Source organism: Felis catus, chromosome A3 (genome assembly GCF_018350175.1).
Source record: "Felis catus isolate Fca126 chromosome A3, F.catus_Fca126_mat1.0, whole genome shotgun sequence".
Lineage (NCBI taxonomy): Eukaryota > Metazoa > Chordata > Mammalia > Carnivora > Felidae > Felis > Felis catus.
In genome coordinates, this window is record NC_058370.1 from 89,638,721 (window position 1) to 89,657,322 (window position 18,602).

General features: G+C 46.9%; 1 protein-coding gene across 1 annotated transcript; it reads left to right on the plus strand.

Annotated features, from left to right (window-relative positions):
• The first annotated feature begins 444 nt into the window (after positions 1-444).
• On the plus strand, positions 445-17,645 carry CCT7 (chaperonin containing TCP1 subunit 7). Its single transcript, XM_003984121.5, has 12 exons — positions 445-587; positions 5,720-5,873; positions 6,503-6,609; positions 7,826-7,951; positions 8,743-8,795; positions 9,149-9,320; positions 13,231-13,395; positions 14,241-14,429; positions 15,067-15,164; positions 15,546-15,678; positions 16,133-16,339; positions 17,273-17,645. Exons 1-12 carry the CDS (start codon positions 582-584, stop codon positions 17,492-17,494), a joined length of 1,632 nt encoding a protein of 543 aa, XP_003984170.1. The 5' UTR covers positions 445-581; the 3' UTR covers positions 17,495-17,645.
• The last annotated feature ends 957 nt before the right edge of the window (positions 17,646-18,602 follow it).

Sequence of the window (18,602 nt, forward strand, 5' to 3'; positions counted from 1 at the left end):
AGAAAACGGGATTTGGGGCCAGGTGCCTGGTGCCCACGCCTGCTTCTCTACCATTTAGTGTACAACTGTGACCGTGGACACCTTTCATAACCTCTCAGCTTCAGTTCCTTCATCTACAAAATAGACATAACAGTACCAACGTCATAGGATTGGAAGGGCTTATGAGATCTCTCACCAGGTGCTTATTTACCATAAGCCTGTCCCATAGCGTTCAATAAATGTGCTTACTGTGTTCCTTGGTCTGGCTTTCGGAGGTGGGGGAAGGAATGAGGGTTTAGTGGGTAATGCGAGGCGAGCAAGGAGTCTACATACTCAAAGAGAAATGCATAACCACAATCCTGCGAACCTTCGGTAACCAACGCCTCTCCCTCCGAGGCCCAGGCCTCTGGCCTTTCTAGCCGTACTGACTCTGTGGTAGCAAATCATAGAGTAGCGGAAGTGGCCCGTCCCCTTCCTCTCCCGAGCCAACGGCTCGGCGAAGCTTCTGGGGATTTCTCTGGCGCGGGGGATTGTGGGGTTGCTGGGCGGCCCCGACGCGGAGAAGAGAGAAGGTGTAGCGGGCCACTAAACGAACTTCCAAAATGATGGTGAGTGGCGTTTCGCCTATCTGTCGCCATCCGCTGCCATCTGGCCCCTGGGTGGCACCGCCCTGCCGGGGTCAGTTCCATAGAGCCCTCCGCTGCCTACTAACTCTGTCTTTGCCCCCACCCCTTGTCTGTGGGCGACCCCGGCTCTCCGCGGCCTGTTGCGGCCGGAGCACGGAGCATGGGCCTTGGGCGAGGACTTCTTGGGGCTGGAGGGAAGGTTCTGGTGTGGCCGACTGGGGACTACAAGTCCCAAGCTGCTTCGGGGCCGCAAGCCGGCTGAGGGGACCCAGTTTTTGGAGCCCCCCGCAATTGTAACCCGTGTTAAATGAGTCCCGACTTGAGCGTGCATACGCGGTCGGCGGGCCGACTGGGAAGCACTGGTGCCTGGGGAAATGTAGGATGTAAAAACGTGTGCTTCCTAGAACAGGGCAGAGGCAGCGTGGGGACCTTGTGTTGGGCTGAGCGGAAGGGCTCAACTAGGGTCGCTTGCCGGTCGGTCAGCCCGCCTGCTGCCACATAAATGGAAACAGACTTGGTTTGTACTTTAACACTCGTTCATTGCTTAAGTAAACGCGTATTGAGCGCCTGCTGAATATACCGTACCCAGCTGGTTGTTGCGGGTGCAGCTCCTCAGCTGGGAGAATGGAGAGGGCAGATGGGGACAGCACATCAGAGGTGGAAGGACCCGGGCTCTGACTCCAACCCTGTCTTGCCCTTCCGGATTTGGCCTCGGGCCAGGCTTTTCTTAGTTGGCCATCTAACTCTGGGTTTCGTTTTCTTGAATTGGGGGTCTTGATGAATCCTGCAGGGCCGCCCCCCGCCCCACTTCTGCATCATCTTTTTGTGCCATCTCAGTTGTAGATAACTTCCATTGGATTCCCAAGCCTCCTGCTATCTCTTGAGTTGCTGTTGAACAGGGCCAGCGTTTAAGAAGGTGTTTGAGGCAAAACGCTGACTGGGATACTTACTGCTCCCTGTAGTGCACTTGGCAATTAACTCATTTCTATCAGTCAGAGGAAGTTCTCTGTGCTTTTCTGGGCTTCTGCTGCTTTTTCCTGTCCTGGTAGATGTCAAGCTGATACATATGAAGCGTTCTGTTAGGGAATGTCCTGTGAATCCAGTTGTACCCACAGAGAAGGAACCTAGGATTTATCTGTACTTTCTCCCCTTTATACCTCCAGTACTGCCCTTTTTCAGTCCCTCTTCAGCATTACCTTTTCTTGAAGTCGGCTTCATCTTCTGTGCAGAGTCAGCAGAGCCCTTGAGAGTAAGGGCTCTGGAGCCGCACTGAATGCCTAGTTTTGTAACTTAAGCTGGGCCACCTACTATGTGTGTGACTTTGAGCATGTTAAATTTGTGGCCTTCAGTGTGTTAGAAGGGATTCATTGAGCTAATACATATGAAGTGCCCAGCATCAATAAGCAATTGGCAAATGTTAGCTATTCTGCTAGGTAGTGGTTTGCTTCCTTTCCTCCCTGTAATCTATCCTGCTGACAAGGCTACCATAAGAGTTTTGGTTGGCATTGAAAGAACTGAGGATCAGGACCAAGGTTCTTCTGTCTGGTGATAAAACCCTTTACTGGGATGCTCCACCACACTTGGGTTTTTCCTGAACTGACCCCTGCTCTTTTTCCTTGTGGTATTAGCTGTTTATATCTCTCCTTTTGGAATGTGAGACTTCTGTAGGGCCTACAAAGCATAGGGAACAAAGGGACTGTGGGCAGCTGCTCCTTGCTTTGTATTTAAGAACTCTCTGTGGATTTGGTGTCACCACACTGCCAGTGCTTTTCCAAAAATTAGAAGCTGGTGCTATCTTAGTTCATGGTTTGAATGAAACATGTGCAAGTATACGTAAAGTTGAATTTTTAACACCATAAGCTGCTGTATATTGCTTTCTATGTGGCCAAATCTAGGCACTCCACAAATTGAGATTCCTATAGTCCTTACCTTTGGGAAGGTCATGCTTTAAGATTGATGGTGATATAAAAATTACGCCACGAGGAAGCAAAGAGGGAATTACGGGATCCTCTGTTCGGGGTGCCCCTATTGGCTGCTGTTGAGGAAATATGTTAGAAGAATTGGGGCTCTGGTGAATCGCTGGCCTGTTGATAAGAAACTTTTGTTTTTTAAAATGTCTTTATATAGATATATAGATATATAGATATATATTTTTTTTTTTAAGTAAGTAAACTCTACAGCCAACATGGGCCTTAAACTCATGACCTCGAGATCAAGAGTCACATGCTCTACCAACCAAGCCAGCCAGGTGCCCCAAGAAAGTGGTTTTGGCAGAAGGTGCCAGGGTAGCTCTTATAAATAGGGGTACAGTTTAGGGGGGGGTGAGAAAAAAATCTTTACATGCATTGATGTTAGCCTGTTGGAGAGGTGAAAATTTGTTGAAGGCAATAAGATGAACTTGAGACCCAAGTTAGTTTTTGTTTTGAAATGTAAGACTGTCTGGGGCAAGGATGAAGCAAGGAAGCTTGGGGGCTGCCATGAGGAATAATTTAGCAGGACTAGGAGAAGATGGGGACACCTTTTTCCTTACAAAAGGTGGAAGAGGCTTGAAAGAAGTTTGGCCAAAGAAGCCATTTCTTGCCTCCAGACCTGGGACACTGGTGAAAGGGAAGGAATTTTCCCTCCAGCCCATGCCTGACCCCAGATTTAGGGGATTATCTGACAGGCATTCTTACTAAAGTTGCTTTTTTTTTTTTTTTTTAAAGTTTAGTATTTTGAGAGAGAGAACGCGCCCGTTAGCAGGGGAGGAGCAGAGAGAGAGAATCCCAAGCAGGCAGGCTCTGTGCTGTCAGAGTGGAGCCTGATGTGGGGCTTTATCTCACAAACTGTGAGATCATGACCTGAGTGAGCCAAAATCTAGAGTTGGACACTTAACCAACCAAGCCACCTAGGCATCCTGTCTCAGGCATTCCTTAAAAAAAAGTTTGTTCGTTAGAAAAAAATTAAAACATATAATACAGTGTCAGAACCCTCTTTACCTCCACTCTTACTCGTTAGCATTCGATGCACATCTTTCCAGCCCCCTTTTATGCACTTACATATTACATCTTGCCTCCTGCTTTCTCTCTCTTTGTATTTTATGTAGATAAATGTAAATCAGAACATGCCATTCATGGGGCACCTTGGGTGGCTTGGTTGGTTAAGTGTCCAGTTCTTGGTTTTGGCTCAGGTCATGATCTCTCCGTATGTGAGGTGAATCCCCGCATCAGCACAGGGGCTCTTCGCTAACAGAGCTGAGCCTGCTTGGGAATCTCTCTCTCTCTTTCTCTGCTCCTACCCTGCTCACTCAGGCACGTGTGCTTCCGCTTTCTCTTCTGTCTCAAAATTAACATTAAAAAAAGAACATGCCATTCCTCTGCCAAAAGGTTTTCCAGGCCTTCCTTTTGTAGGAATAAAATCTACACTCCTTACCATGATCTACAGTTGAGTATGCCATCTGGTTCTCACCTGCCTCTTCAGCCCTTTTCCAGTCTTCTGTCTACCCACTGCCCTCCTGCTACACTAGCCAGAGGAGTTGAACTTTTTCAGGAATTGGCCAGTGAATATGGAGTCAGCCTCATGGGTCACTAGACTTTCTGGTGTGTGAATCCCTGACTCCTTATTGTTGAGTTGACACAACCTTGTGCTTTCCTTTCCTGCTCAGATACCTGAAGCACCCACAGGGGTGGGCCTGGGCAGTGGCTTTCAAACTTGTTATGGCAATTTGTGGTAAGAAGTAAATTTTAAGTTGCAGCCTAATAGCACACACATAGCATAACAAGTTTTAAAACAGTTTTTATCTTTACTGTTTTGTTTCACACATACAAAATTAGTCACAAACACAGGGAAGACTGAGTCTGGTTTATGAGCTCATCTCTGAAGGCACAGGTTTTGATACAGACTCTAGTTTGCTAAGCTGAGGAATTACTGTCAGGCTAATGGTCACTGGAACAGAGGCAGCTAAGCAGGCCTTTACGCGGGTATCCCTGTCTTCCCAGAGTTTCTGCAGGTCTGCCAATTAAGCCCCTTTGGGGATAGTGATTGTTCCCAAGACTGGCACGCAGGGGCGCCTGGGTGGCTCAGTCGGTTAAGCGTCCGACTTCGGCTCAGATCATGATCTTGCAGTTCGTGAGTTCAAGCCCCGCGTCAGGCTCTGTGCTGACAGCTCAGAGCCTGGAGCCTGTTTCAGATTCTGTGTCTCCCTCCCTCTCTCTGACCCTCCCCCATTCATGTTCTGTCTCTCTCTGTCTCAAAAATAAATAAACAAAACAAAACAAAAAAAGACTGGCATGCAAAATAGAGAAAAACTTCTGTGGGACATTTGGTTGGAGATTGGTCACAAGGAAGCTCTGTGGAACCAGCACGAGAATGGAAACACTGCTGTATGAATTAGACTTGTTTTGTGAGGCGGGACGACATGCTGCTTCCCTGCTCTCCAGCTGAGCGTTGTGGTAAAGCTGCCTGCCTGGGCATCTCCAGGACACCACCTGAAGCTGCTGGTGCCTCGTGTTTTGCATCAGTGCCCCATCAACTTCCCTAGGATTAAGCTGTAATGCAGATAAGTGGTTGCTTTGCCAGAGGGTGAACATTGGGCTTCTTCCTCCTGTGCTCTGACCTAATTCTTCAACACAGGGAATAGTGTCAGAAGTTGAAAAGGCTATGCTCGTCCAGCCGAGCGCTGGAGAACACAGTATTTGATTTGTTCTTTTAGACTAAATCGTGCTTCTCATGACCATTTTCTAGCACGCCTGTAGGGTATGTTGTAGTCCTGGCGGTATCTCTGGATGTAGAGGCTGGTTAAGAAATCTATGTGGTGGACAGTGGGAATATGGTTTTAAAGGCCTCCAGAGGGGTGCCTGGGTGGCTCAGTTGGTTGAGCGTCCGACTCTCGATTTCGGCTCAGGTCATGGTCCCAGGGCTGTGGGATCAAATCCTGAGTCAGGCTCTGCGCTGAGCGTGGAGCCTGCTCCTGCACTTGTGCATGCATGTGCTTTCTCTCTCAAATAAAAAAATAGCAAAAGGCCTCCAGGTATTTCTGTTATGAGAGAGATGAGAACACTTTTCTTTTCCCCTCCCTCCTTGAATTTCATTGTAGTAGATGATTATTAAAAGCAGTCAATTGCTTTCTTCTGTAGCCCACACCAGTTATCCTGTTGAAAGAGGGGACTGATAGCTCCCAAGGCATCCCCCAGCTTGTAAGTAACATCAGTGCCTGCCAGGTGATTGCAGAAGCTGTGAGAACCACCCTGGGCCCTCGTGGCATGGACAAGCTGATCGTAGATGGCCGAGGTAAGTCTGCAGGGTTCCTCAGGCCAGTGTGCAGAAGAGGAGACTCCTGGGGAGTGCTGGGGCTAGCAGAAGTTGGTATCAGAAATTCCACTGCTTTTAAGGTCTCTGAGGGATTGCTCGCTAGGAGATGGTTCCATTTCATACATTGTCCTGAATGCTGGACCCTACAGGGATACACGGAAGAACTTGGGCTCAGGAACATGTTGCCTCATAGAGAGATGCAGCCTGGAAACATGAAAGAGAACTATCTGAGTTAACTTTGGTCATTCCCATTGTATCATATTACCAAGACAGAATTCCCCCTCGTGTTTTAGTATATTAACTGACATGTGAGACAATAGTAGGTATCAGCTATGTCAAGAATATCTAAACGGTTTCTCATTCTCATTTAGTATTTTCTACATCCAGTTCAATGTATGCTAAATGCTGTTCAGAGAAAATCGGTAGCTCATGGTCTTCAGAAATTTGTGATTTCAGGTGGCCCTTTGTGCACAGAGCTAAATCTATAAAAAGATCAGTTTATTTATGCCATGATCTCCTCTGCCCCATCCCAGTAAAGTGTGCTTGGGCTCCAAGTCCAACTGGAGAAAAGGTCTTTAAATTTTTACTTTGTGTTTGTTCCTTTTAAGGCAAAGCAACGATTTCTAATGATGGGGCCACAATTCTGAAACTCCTTGATGTTGTCCATCCTGCAGCAAAGACGTTAGTGGACATTGCCAAGTCCCAAGATGCTGAGGTGGGAAGATCGAGCATATGTGTTTAAGTGAAGGTTGAAACACATGCCTGCTTGCTCCTTTGCTCTTCTGTCTTAAAAGTTTTTTGATTATATATCTAAAGTTATGATGTCATAAGTAGTACGTGCTTATAAATTGTAAAGTATTCAGATGAAGTTAATCTTCTAAATTCATACTCTTGGGGCGCCTGGGTGGCTCAGTTGGTTAAGCATCCGGCTGTGGCTCAGGTCACGATCTCGCGGTTTGTGAGTTCGGGCCCCACGTTGGGCTCTGTGCTGACAGCTCGGGACCTGCAGCCTGCTTTGAATTCTGTGTCTCCCTCTCTCTCTGCCCCTCGCCTGCTCATACTCTGTCTCTCAAAAATAAATGTTTAAAAAAATTTTTTTTTAATTCATACTCTTTCACTACATGTAGCTGAGATCTTAGTTAGAGGGGCACCTGATTGGTTTAGTCGGTTAAGTGTCGGACTCTGGCTCAGGTCCTGATCTCACGGTTTGTGAGTTCGAGCCCCGCATCTGGCTCTATGCTAACAGCTCGGAGCCTGAAGCCTCCTTTGGATTCTGTGCCTCTCTCTCTCTGCCCCTCCCCAGTTCGCATTCTGTCTCCCTTTCTCAGAAATAAATAAAATGCTTAAATAAATAAGTAAAGGGTTTAGATCCCATTGTGGAATATTACTACGTTAGAAAGGTTAGCAGACTAGTGATCTGTCAATTCCAAACAGTATTTAAAATATAAAGGACTTTGGCTGGTCCTGGAAGGTTTGTTTTAGTAGGATTTGGCTGTAAATTATCTTTATGTAAACTCCTATAGTACTTTGTGCTCCTTGAAGAATATTTGTCTCATGCCTCTTGTTACCAGACACATAAGTATTGTATTATAAGCATGACTGGGATTGTCGTAATCATCATAGTGCCTGTATGTAATAAATAAATTGTTGGTTAGTCTGTGTATATGATTTCATATCCTGAAGAACTTTGTCAAAATCAGCCCTCTTTGGAGAATGGGCCTGGCCGAGGAATTCATTTTGTAGCCCAGAGCCATTTGATGGGATGGATACCTAACTTCCTTGTACTCATTGCAATCACCTACGCTTCCAGAAAAAACATTTCACACCCATTTAAACAGTCCCTAGTTTAAATGGGTGGGTTGCCTAAAAATGGAGCCTCAGGCCTTATTCCTCACTGTGAGAAATGTGAATTTCCTGTCATCCTCTTCCAGGTTGGTGACGGCACCACCTCAGTGACCCTGCTGGCTGCAGAGTTTCTGAAGCAGGTGAAACCCTATGTGGAGGAAGGTTTGCACCCACAGATCATCATCCGAGCTTTCCGCACTGCCACCCAGTTGGTATGGGAATACTGGCTACCTTAGCCTTGTGTTTCTCAGGATAATACCTTTAGCGGAGTATAGAGAGAGGTAACAGGGTTCCCTGGACATTTTCTCAATTCTCCCTATGAATCTCTGTTCTGCCATTCGGTAGCTATTTGACTAGATATTTCCTTAATCTCTTTAAGCCTCAGGTTTCCTGACTCAGTAAGTGAGAGGTTTTTTGTTTTATCTAAAGTTCCTCATGACACATATCTTGAGACCCTGCTTTTATTGACCTTTGACCTTCATTGTGTGATCTTAGGCAAGTTGGTCCCTCTAGGCTTTACTTTCTCCCTTAAATATCTCTGGTTCAGGGTGGTAACATGAGATCACATATGAGAAGTGCTTTTGAAAAGATACTAAGTTTAACATACAGATACGTATGCCATACATAACGTGTCTAATAATATATAGTGCTAGCAGTTGTCATGAGTGTTTTTCTTAAGCCAGAAGGTTTGGCCCAATCGAGTGTCCTAGCTTGTTTCCACTCATCTGTTTTAGTGTTCCTTGCATATTCAGAATTAAGTCCTGGAAATATCCTGATGATTCTTCAGAACTATACCTACTGTATATTTGTCACTGGGAGTTTTCTAAACCATAGAGCTGTGTGTTTCCGGGCAGCAACAAGACTCAGAAGTGTGTTTCAGCTGCAGAGTGGAAATGCTTACAATTTGGGAGTAAACAGATTGGAGAGTGGCAAGAGAGACTGGGACCCACCTCTCCAGTTTGCCTTTGGCACCAGGGACTCACTCGGCTTCTATTCTTGGCAGGCAGTTAACAAGATCAAAGAGATTGCTGTGACCGTGAAGAAGGAAGACAAAGTGTAAGTTTGCAGCGGGCTTTGTCAGAGCCTTGACTTTTTGTGGCCAAATTGGATGTAGAAGCGTGTTGCCACCCTATATGGGCCTGGGGCTATTTGGCTCTTGCTAGACCCTTGGCTGTGCCCCAGCTCACAGCACAAAAGAGGCTGTAGACTGTAATTTTAAAGCTGTCACATACAAGGTCTTTGACTGCAGTCACCATCTGTCAATGATAATTTGCCCTAAAGATTTTAGAAGATGAAGTTGATGTGGGCTGAGTTTAGAGGCTAGAACAGAAGCCCCCTACACATTGCAATAGACTCAGACAAGGGGCTTTCCAGACCTGACACAAGTCCCACCTATCCTTGTGTCCCAGGGAGCAGAGGAAGCTGCTGGAGAAGTGTGCCATGACCGCTCTGAGCTCCAAGCTGATTTCCCAGCAGAAAGCCTTCTTCGCTAAGATGGTGGTGGATGCGGTGATGATGCTCGATGATCTGTTGCAGCTTAAAATGATTGGAATCAAAAAGGTGCAGGGTGGTGCCCTAGAGGTAAGCCTGCTACAGCCTCCCTAGAAGGCTTCTGCTTTCATATTGACCCTTCACACAGGTTGGTACAGGAGATGAACACATGTTACAGGAATAGAGAGAATGCGTGTTGAGCTGGAAGTCAGACTGGATTTGTATTCCCCATACTGTCACTGCAGGCTGTGACTGTAGATATATTTTGTAATTTCTGTGGACCTATATTTACTTGTCAGCAGAACAGCAGATTGAACTAGTTGATTGTTAGAATCTTCGTGTAATGTGGGAGGGGATGGGACTAGCTCCATCTGATAAATTACCTATGACCCTCTCAGTTAATAAGCCTGAGAAGTACTTCTGAGTCCATTCTCCAAGTGACATGCCCAAGCTCTCCCTTCTTTTATTCATTTATTTTGGATAGATGATACATAGTTCTAAATGTAAAAAGAATCCTAAAGGAAAAAAAATAAACATCCCATTCACTCCTGCCCCAGATACAACCACTAATGAGTGAGTGAGTGAGTGAGTGTGTGTGTGTGTGTGTGTGTGTGTATGTGTATGAGCAGGTGCTTCCAGAATTGTTTTACGCATCTGTAAATACATATGTAAATACTGCTTTCCTAAAAACAAGTGCTTATTTATAATACATAGTGTTCTGTAACTCACTTTTGTCTGTTTAACAACTTAATTTTTTTAATGTTTGTTTATTTTATTTTTTTTTTTAATTTTTTTTTTCAACGTTTTTTATTTATTTTTGGGACAGAGAGAGACAGAGCATGAACGGGGGAGGGGCAGAGAGAGAGGGAGACACAGAATCGGAAACAGGCTCCAGGCTCCGAGCCATCAGCCCAGAGCCTGACGTGGGGCTCGAACTCATGGACCGCGAGATCGTGACCTGGCTGAAGTCGGACGCTTAACCGACTGCGCCACCCAGGCGCCCCAATGTTTGTTTATTTTAGACAGAGGATAAGCAGTGGAGGGCCAGAGAGAGAGACACACACAAAATCTGAAACAGGCTCCAGGCTCTGAGCTGACAGCACAGAGCCCACATGGGGCTCAAACTCATGAACCATGAGATCATGACCTTAGTCAATATTGGACACTCAACTGACAGAGCCACCCAGGCGCCATTAACAACTTATTTTAGAATTTGATCCATATCAGCATGTGGGGCTTTTAATTCATTGCTGTCCAATAGAACTTCCTGTCATGGTAGAACTGTTACATGTCTGTGCTGTCCATTTTATGGTAGCCACTGGCCATGTGTGGCTACCAAGCACTTGAAATGCAGTTAGTACAACTGAAGAACTAAATTTTTAATTTAATTTTTATTTATTTAAATTTAAATAGCAACATGTGGTTCATGGCTACTGCATTGCACAACCTAACTGTAACTTGTTCTTTTTTAACACAGTAGTATCTGTCTGGAAGCATTCTGTTGGTATCTCTATGCTGCTTTGGCCTTTCTCCACTCTGGCCTGCCCTACTTCTTAATTTTCTCTATCTTGGTGACCCAGCTTGAAGGGATTGGATGGGGCAAGACCTGCTTCAAATATTATAGCCTGGCCTGGCCCTTCACTTTTCTGTTCTTTGACTTTTACCCTTCTGAGTTGCATTCCCACTCTGTTGTCCTTCCTCCTGTCATGGCACATGTCAGTGGACTGAGGTTCTCTTTCTGTAATAAAACTTGTGAGGAGTTTGGAGGTCATCTGAGTTACTCCCCTGTCTTTGGCCCCAGGTACCAGTGCTTTCTTGGCCCATCATGGCTTACTGACTTTGTCTTTACCCACTACTTTGGTAGCAGTCATCCATCTTCTCCTGGGCCTTCCTATTTCCCTGGACTCTTGAGATTAGATTGGCCAGTTCACTCAACTAGGGGTCAAAAATAATAATTTGGTGGGGGTGCCTGGGTGGCTGAGTTGGTTAAGCATCCGACTTCGGCTCAGGTCATAATCTGGAGGTTCATGAGTTCAAGCCCTGCATCGGGCTCTGTGCTGACCGCTCAGAGCCTGGAGCCTGGCTTCAGATTCTCTCTCTCTCTCTCTCTCTCTCTCTCTCTCTCTCTCTCTCTCTCTCTCTCCCCCTCTCTGCCCCTCTCCCACTTGGGCTCTCTCTCAAAAATGAATAAAAAAAAATTTTTTTTTTTAAAACAATAACTTGGGGCATCTGGGTGGCTCAGTCAGTAGAGCATCTGACTCTTGATTTCAGTCAGGTCATGATCCCAGGGTCATCGGATCAAATCCCGTGTCAGGCTCTGCACTGAACATGGAGGCTTTTTAACATTCTCTTGCACTCTGCCCCTCTCATTCACACCTGGGCTCGCGTGCGCTGTCTCTCTCTCCCACCCCCTTCCCTCTCCCTTTCTCTCATAAAATAAATAAAACTAATTTATCTAGTGAGAAGGCCAGGGGCTCCAACCCACTTTCCTCAGACTATTCCCCATTCCTTAAATGCATGTAAAACCTTTAACACAAAACCTGACACACAGAATTCGATAAATGGTAGTAGTGATTATTGACTTATTCTCAGGATTAACAGAACTTCCTGATGTGTGTCTTCAGCCCTTAACTTTGCCTTGAACCTCATGCTCTTCTATCTGCTACTGAACTCATTATTTCATTCTCCAAACCTGAAACCGTTTTCTGTGTTTCTTGACGAGTTGGTATCGCCACCATTGACTCAGTCACTCACCAGAAATCCAGGATTATCTTTGAAAATCTTTCCCAACTCCCACAACCTTTCAGTCACCATTGTCTTATTTTGTCTACCAATTTACTCTTTATTTCTTCAAGCTGTCTTTTTACTTATTCCCAAGACCATTGTCCTGGCAGTGGTCACCCTTCCTCCAGTCTTACGTCCCCTAAATCAATCCTATTTTCTGTTGAAAGGCGAAGCTCCACAACTTACTCTGTCCTGTGTAAAGCCTTTTGGGATTCCACATTGCATACAGGATAAGAGGTAGGCCTTAGCAGAGCCTGTAAGATTCTCCTAAACTGGCCTCTGCCTTCTACCTTACATTCCCACAACGGCAAATGCACTCTTTGATGCCACCACACTGCCTCTGCCTCTTGGGAACATCCTTTCCATTTTCTATTTGACTGATTTCTGCTCCTCTTGATTTGTCTCAGGCATCACCCCCGTAGGAGGCTGTGAATTTGAATGATGCACGTATGTGTTCACTGATAGACGACAGTATTCTAGATTAGCACTGGCAGAGAACATAGAGGTATTGAACGGAAATACCCTTTTTTATCGTGTGGGAAATGACTTGGTCATTTAGCAAGAAAAAGAGATCTGAGATTTGAACCCAGGTCTTTAGATAGTCCTAAAGTCAGTCCCAAGTGCAACATGCTTTCTTACTACGTATGCCCTGCTGTTAAATCCAACCCACGGGAAGCCACAGTGGTGGCTTGGGAACTGTACAGGGAATTTCTGACTCTTAAGATCTTTTGGCTTCATCTCCTGGGAAGAGGAAAGACCTATGATGCTGCACACAGGACTGTGTGTGTGCGCGTGCAGTAGGAGCGTGTGTAGGTGTGTCCAGTAGAAGACTGGGGGGCGAGTTGGGATTGAAGAGGCCTGTGCCTTATTCATAAATGCCTGTTCCTTGCCTGGCACTGTCGGTAAATACATTCAGTGTTAGCCCTTGGCTCCTGCTTTGAAGGCCAGTCTTAGAAAATAGCCCAAACAGGCCTTTCCCATGCTTAGTCCCTGTAAGCTGAATGATTGATTATACTGAAGGGATAACCAAAATATGTTTTGTATTTTTCCTAGCTTTTATGAAAGTGGAAAGGCTTTGTTGTAACAGTGAAATAAAGACGTGGTTAACTCTTTCATGTTTGCAGAAATGGACACATGTTAGTCTAGCACAGCACTAGCTTGATTTCATTTCATGCCAGTAGTGACTGAACTGTTAACTGTTTGTTTTTTTAAACAGGAGTCCCAGCTAGTAGCTGGCGTCGCGTTCAAGAAGACTTTCTCTTACGCTGGGTTTGAAATGCAACCCAAAAAGTACAATAATCCAATGATTGCCCTTTTAAATGTTGAGCTTGAGCTGAAAGCTGAGAAAGATAATGCTGAAATCAGAGTCCACACAGTTGAGGTAGGCCCCACCAGCTGGCTAGAGGCATGGAGTTGGTCAGCGTTCTGGGCCAAAGTCTTGGGTCTTTGTGGCTCTCTTGGGCCCAGCTGTTTCTCAGGCTCCTTATGAGCCCCATTCTCCTCCTGTCCCCCTGAATATGTTGATGTCCAAATACTAGGCCCACTTCTTTTCTCACTCTTCTCTCTGTGAGTGAAGAGACTTGGATAGGGACCTGAGGAGACTTGGATAGGGGAGACCTGCTGAAATATTCTCTGGCCCCAGGGAAGGGGCTGGCAGCTGCCCTCCACCCATACACTGAGCCCAGTGTTTTGATTCCTCTTACCTGGGCAGTTGAGGGCCCCTCTCCTCCTACACTGGGTCCCACACTGTAGGGATAGGTGTGCTCCCATCACTGATAATACCAAGGCTATCTCGAGTAGCAGTGTCATCCAGCTATAAGTAGGTGCTGTTGGGTAATGTGTCGCCAAAACACAGTGGCCTCTGGAGGGAATGGATCTTGTTATTGGGAACTCCATAGGTACAGCATCTTAGAGGAATCTACAACTCTGCCAAGCTAAACTATTTCTCACACCTTGGCATACCAGCTGTGGAGTAACTCCCAGTCCTGGGGTTTCTTTCTACTTTGGTGTCTGAAAGTTTTAGGTGATTCCTGAGTTCTCATGTAGGGTTCTTGTTACTTGGACTGAGGAGAGGCTATTTTGTTTACCCTTTTTAATTCCCAAATACATCAGCACGTTTTATTTTGGGGAGTATATTTTAGCCTACCATATATGCTAATCTCCCCCCTGCCCTTCACGCCCCTCCCCTCTCCAAGCATCCTTATCCTTTTCTGGGTCTCTCTTCAGGATTATCAGGCAATTGTTGATGCTGAGTGGAACATTCTCTATGACAAGTTAGAGAGGATCCATCACTCCGGAGCCAAAGTCGTCTTGTCCAAACTCCCCATCGGGGATGTGGCCACCCAGTACTTTGCCGACAGGGACATGTTCTGTGCTGGCCGAGTGCCAGAGGAGGATCTGAAGAGGACAATGATGGTAACTAAACATTCACAGGCTGCTGCTTGGCTTTTGTGGCCCTGGAGGGGTTTTAATTTACTACAGGTATACTGGAGTGCACTGTCAGGTTGGCCTGTGACTAGGCCTGTCTAAACCTTTTTCTTTTCTTTTCTTTTCTTTTCTTTTCTTTTTTTTTTTTGCTGTGAAGCACTCCAATCCCATGTGCATGTGCTCGTTGTAACCAGAGCAAGTCAGGAAATCTGATTGGTGAGGGAACCTAGCAGTGATGCTTTGATCAGCTAGATCAGTTCAAGTACTGATGTTTTCGGCCACATTTCTCCTTTTTCTTTTTGAGCATCTCCACAAGATATGTTAGGTCTAAAGCGCTGATCCTAACTTTAGTTGTTGGGCCCAAGGCACACTAGTTTGGGGGCGTGGGTGTTGGGTGAAGTAAAAGGTCTCCATCTCCTTTTGACCAGGCCTGCTTGCCCTTCGTAGGTCTTTGTTCTGTTTTGTTTTCTCCTCTTTTAGGGAGGTAAATGGGAGGTTGTCCAGTACAGGGAGTCCTGGGGCACTGTGGCAGGGTCTAGCATGGGAATTGGCTTTTGAGACTAGGTGGCAGGAAGCTCTCTTCTGGCTTCGCGTGAAGGTGATCTGATCTTCTTGTGCTCCTCAGGCCTGTGGAGGCTCCATCCAGACCAGTGTGAATGCTCTGTCAGCAGATGTGCTGGGCCGCTGCCAGGTCTTTGAAGAGACCCAGATTGGGGGCGAGAGGTAAGCAAGCCATAGGCCTGGGCTGCCTGCTGGCAGAGCTCATGAGACCTGCCTGGGTCTGGCCTTCTGCCATCTTTTGGGTGTGGTATTCAACATGTGCCGCTCTTTTTTAAGGTCTCACCTTTTGGGACATAAAGAACTCAGATATAAAGTATTTCAGGAGAGCAGAAGATCAAGTTGCGTCTAAAGTCTGACTCTACAGTATCTTCTGCCCTAGGGTTACAGCCCCAGACCTTCCCCAAAACTCTTCAAGAGCAGGATTGGAAACCCTAGTGAGGAACAAAAGAGCAGCTGTTGAGTGTTGGGCGAACGTGGTGAGGTCATACACAACAGGTTGGCAGCAGAAAGAAGTTTACATGTATGATTTGATCCTGGGTGTAGGTATAATTTCTTCACTGGCTGCCCCAAGGCCAAGACTTGTACTATCATCCTCCGTGGTGGTGCTGAGCAGTTCATGGAGGAGACGGAGCGGTCCCTGCACGACGCCATCATGATTGTCAGGAGGGCCATCAAGGTAGTAGACGGGGTTTCCTGGATCTTTGTGGTGATTTCTGCCATATATAACTTATCCTTCCCTGGGTGGCCTGTTAGCCCTGATTGCCTCACAAATCATAGACAGACAGCCTCAGTCTCTCAAGATAGGTCATGCTGCCTTAAAGGCTAAGACTTGTTCTCGTGAACAAACAGTGGAGCTACTGTCCTTAGCCATCCCAGTGATTGTACCAATGCCCTTGAGGTCCAAGGTGACCTTGGAGATAGTCAGAAACCATAAGGTCCACCAGATGGAGGTTGGAATGTGCTAGACAAGAGCCACATCTAGGCTTCCTGGGGTTTGGGATGAGGGAGGAATGAGGAACTGCTCCCTTTCTGTGCTGGGAGGACCTTTTGCCTGGCTGGTCCAACTCTGCTGTGGCTGGACCTTGAGCCAGGGGCCTGTTAGCATTAAGAGGTGGGTCTGGTCTCTGCAGAACGATTCAGTGGTGGCTGGTGGCGGGGCCATTGAGATGGAGCTCTCCAAGTACCTGCGGGATTACTCAAGGACCGTTCCAGGAAAACAGCAGCTCTTAATTGGGGCATATGCCAAGGCCTTGGAAATTATCCCACGCCAGCTGTGTGACAATGCTGGCTTTGATGCCACAAACATCCTCAACAAGCTGCGAGCTCGGCATGCTCAGGTGGGTCCTTCTCCTTGAGTCCAGGGATTGGGTGCATGGGGCTAAATTTTGAGTGTGTGCTATGCTTACTCAGGCGCCATAGAGTGTTCAGGCCCATGACAGGGCTGGAACTAAACCTAGTACCGACTCAACTGTGTCTCCTCTGAGGGCAGAGGGAAAGCCACAGTGCCAGGACTGGAGCCTCCAGGGTTTCTTCAGTGCTTCTACCAAGAGTATAATCATAGCTCCTTGTGGTGCCATCAAAGGAACCAGGGGGACCCTGCAGCCTCCTCCCTGGAAGCACACGCTGAGCACGTTACTGGGTTTCCCAGTGGTGGCGAGGCATGCCAGAGCCCTGCTGCTGGGCGGTCCAGCCACGGCGGTACCATCTCTTAAGTTGTGATCTCTGTGAGAACTTAAGTGTGTTCGTTTGCTATTTAGCAAACATTTGTTTAGAGATATTTGTTAAGTGCTCAGTACTGTGACAGCAGCGCTCCGTGACCTTGCTTCTGCCTTTGTTAGGATTTTAAGAGAGTCCCTTCACTTCTTTGCATCTCCATTCCCTCATCCGAAGTGGGGACTGATGGAAGCAGCGAGATAAGGGATTGGAAAGTGTTCCTCTTGAGAACTGTGGTGTGATATACACGGTCCTCGGGTGACCTGAGGACTGGACCTCCCCAAAACACGGCACGTTGCCTAGAGGAGGGCCCAGAGCTCTTGTGTGAGCAGCATGTCTAGGGTTTGAAGGGGGTGGTCGTTGGGGGCATGAGTGGGAAGAGAAGACCTGCACTTTCAGGTTCTTTGTGTGATGCCAGACAGATGCCGTCTCTCTTAGGGAAATGCTGGCAAGTTCAGAGTATGAGGTTTCCTAACGACCTTGTCTTTGGGAAGATTTGCAAGAAGAAACTTGAGAGTAGTTCCTTATTAACCTCCCCTCCTCTCCTGCTCTTCCAGGGGGGCATGTGGTATGGAGTGGACATCAACAACGAGGACATTGCTGACAACTTTGAGGCCTTTGTGTGGGAGCCAGCTATGGTGCGCATCAATGCCCTGACCGCAGCCTCTGAGGCTGCCTGCCTTATCGTGTCGGTAGATGAAACCATCAAAAACCCTCGCTCAACGGTGGACGCTCCCCCAGCTGCGGGCCGGGGCCGGGGCCGGGGCCGCCCCCACTGAGAGGCACCCGGTCCCTCATGAGTGGCCGGCGGGCTGGCTGCAGGGTATGCTTACTCTCCCCGTCTTGGTTAGTTGGTATTACAAGGAAGGGGTCGTAATTGGCCCACTCTGTTCTCACTGAGGTTATTTAAATAAAGCTTAAGACTTAGAATTCACTTTGCAAATTATTTGGGCACCGGACTTTTACTGCTAAATGTCTTGACTCCAGCTCAGGATTTTACTTTCGTATGTACTCACCTGACAGATGGAAAAGTTTTCTTCTCTCCTATCGGACTGAGTCTTCAACAGCGTCTGGTTTTTAAGGCAGAGGGTCCACTCTGCCAGCAGAGCTCCACCTGAGGGGCCTCCGTCCAGAAGTTTCACTCTGAGCACTCTCTTAGTCCCAGAAGTAGTTAGGAGATGTGGAGTCCCTTCCTTTTCTTCTGACGTCATCTTGTTTAGCCCTGGCCTTGCCAGGCAGTGCTCCGAGGACTTCTGTGGGTTTGAATCAATGTATTCTATTACCTTGCTTGCTCCTTCCACTTGTATATTCTTTTTGGCTCAGTGTCCTGGTCTCTCTTACTCGAGATCTCTCGGAGGAATGTATAAAGAGGCCACATTCCCTTTAAATTCTGTAGTGATTATCTTAAAAGTCCATTGAGGAGAGGTGGCTGAAGGAGCACCCACGTGGTCTTCTCTGTTTGACCACCAGTGGTCTTGGGGGTTCCTTTTGCTTTCTTCTGACCAATGGAGGTTTGCAGTGGCCACCACAGATCAACTAGAAACCAGCAGGGTTTGACTGCGTTCTCGTTTATACTAGTCCTCAGAGCTGGCCTGCAGCTAGCTGTAGTTAGTAACTGTTGAAGGTAGAGGTAACTATGTCACTTTGAGCCATGGAAGCTTTTGCTGCCTGCAACTGGAAGTTGATTAGAAAGAAAGTCTCTTGAGTCTGATCCCCTCTTGGTTAGATGGACTCAAAAGCAGGGATGGGGTGGTGATCGGGTCCCGACTGTGGAGTCTGACCTCCCTTCTAACTTGATAGTCTCTGGGTAAACTAATTTTTCTGAGCCTCAGCTGCTCTACCTTTGTTATGAACATAAAAGTAGCTGGCTCAGAGTTATGCTCATCT

Coding starts and splice junctions, on each gene's coding strand:
- CCT7 (XM_003984121.5), top strand. Junction 6,610..7,825: donor CCAAGTCCCAAGATGCTGAG/GTGGGAAGATCG, acceptor ATCCTCTTCCAG/GTTGGTGACGGCACCACCTC. Junction 16,340..17,272: donor TGCGAGCTCGGCATGCTCAG/GTGGGTCCTTCT, acceptor CTGCTCTTCCAG/GGGGGCATGTGGTATGGAGT.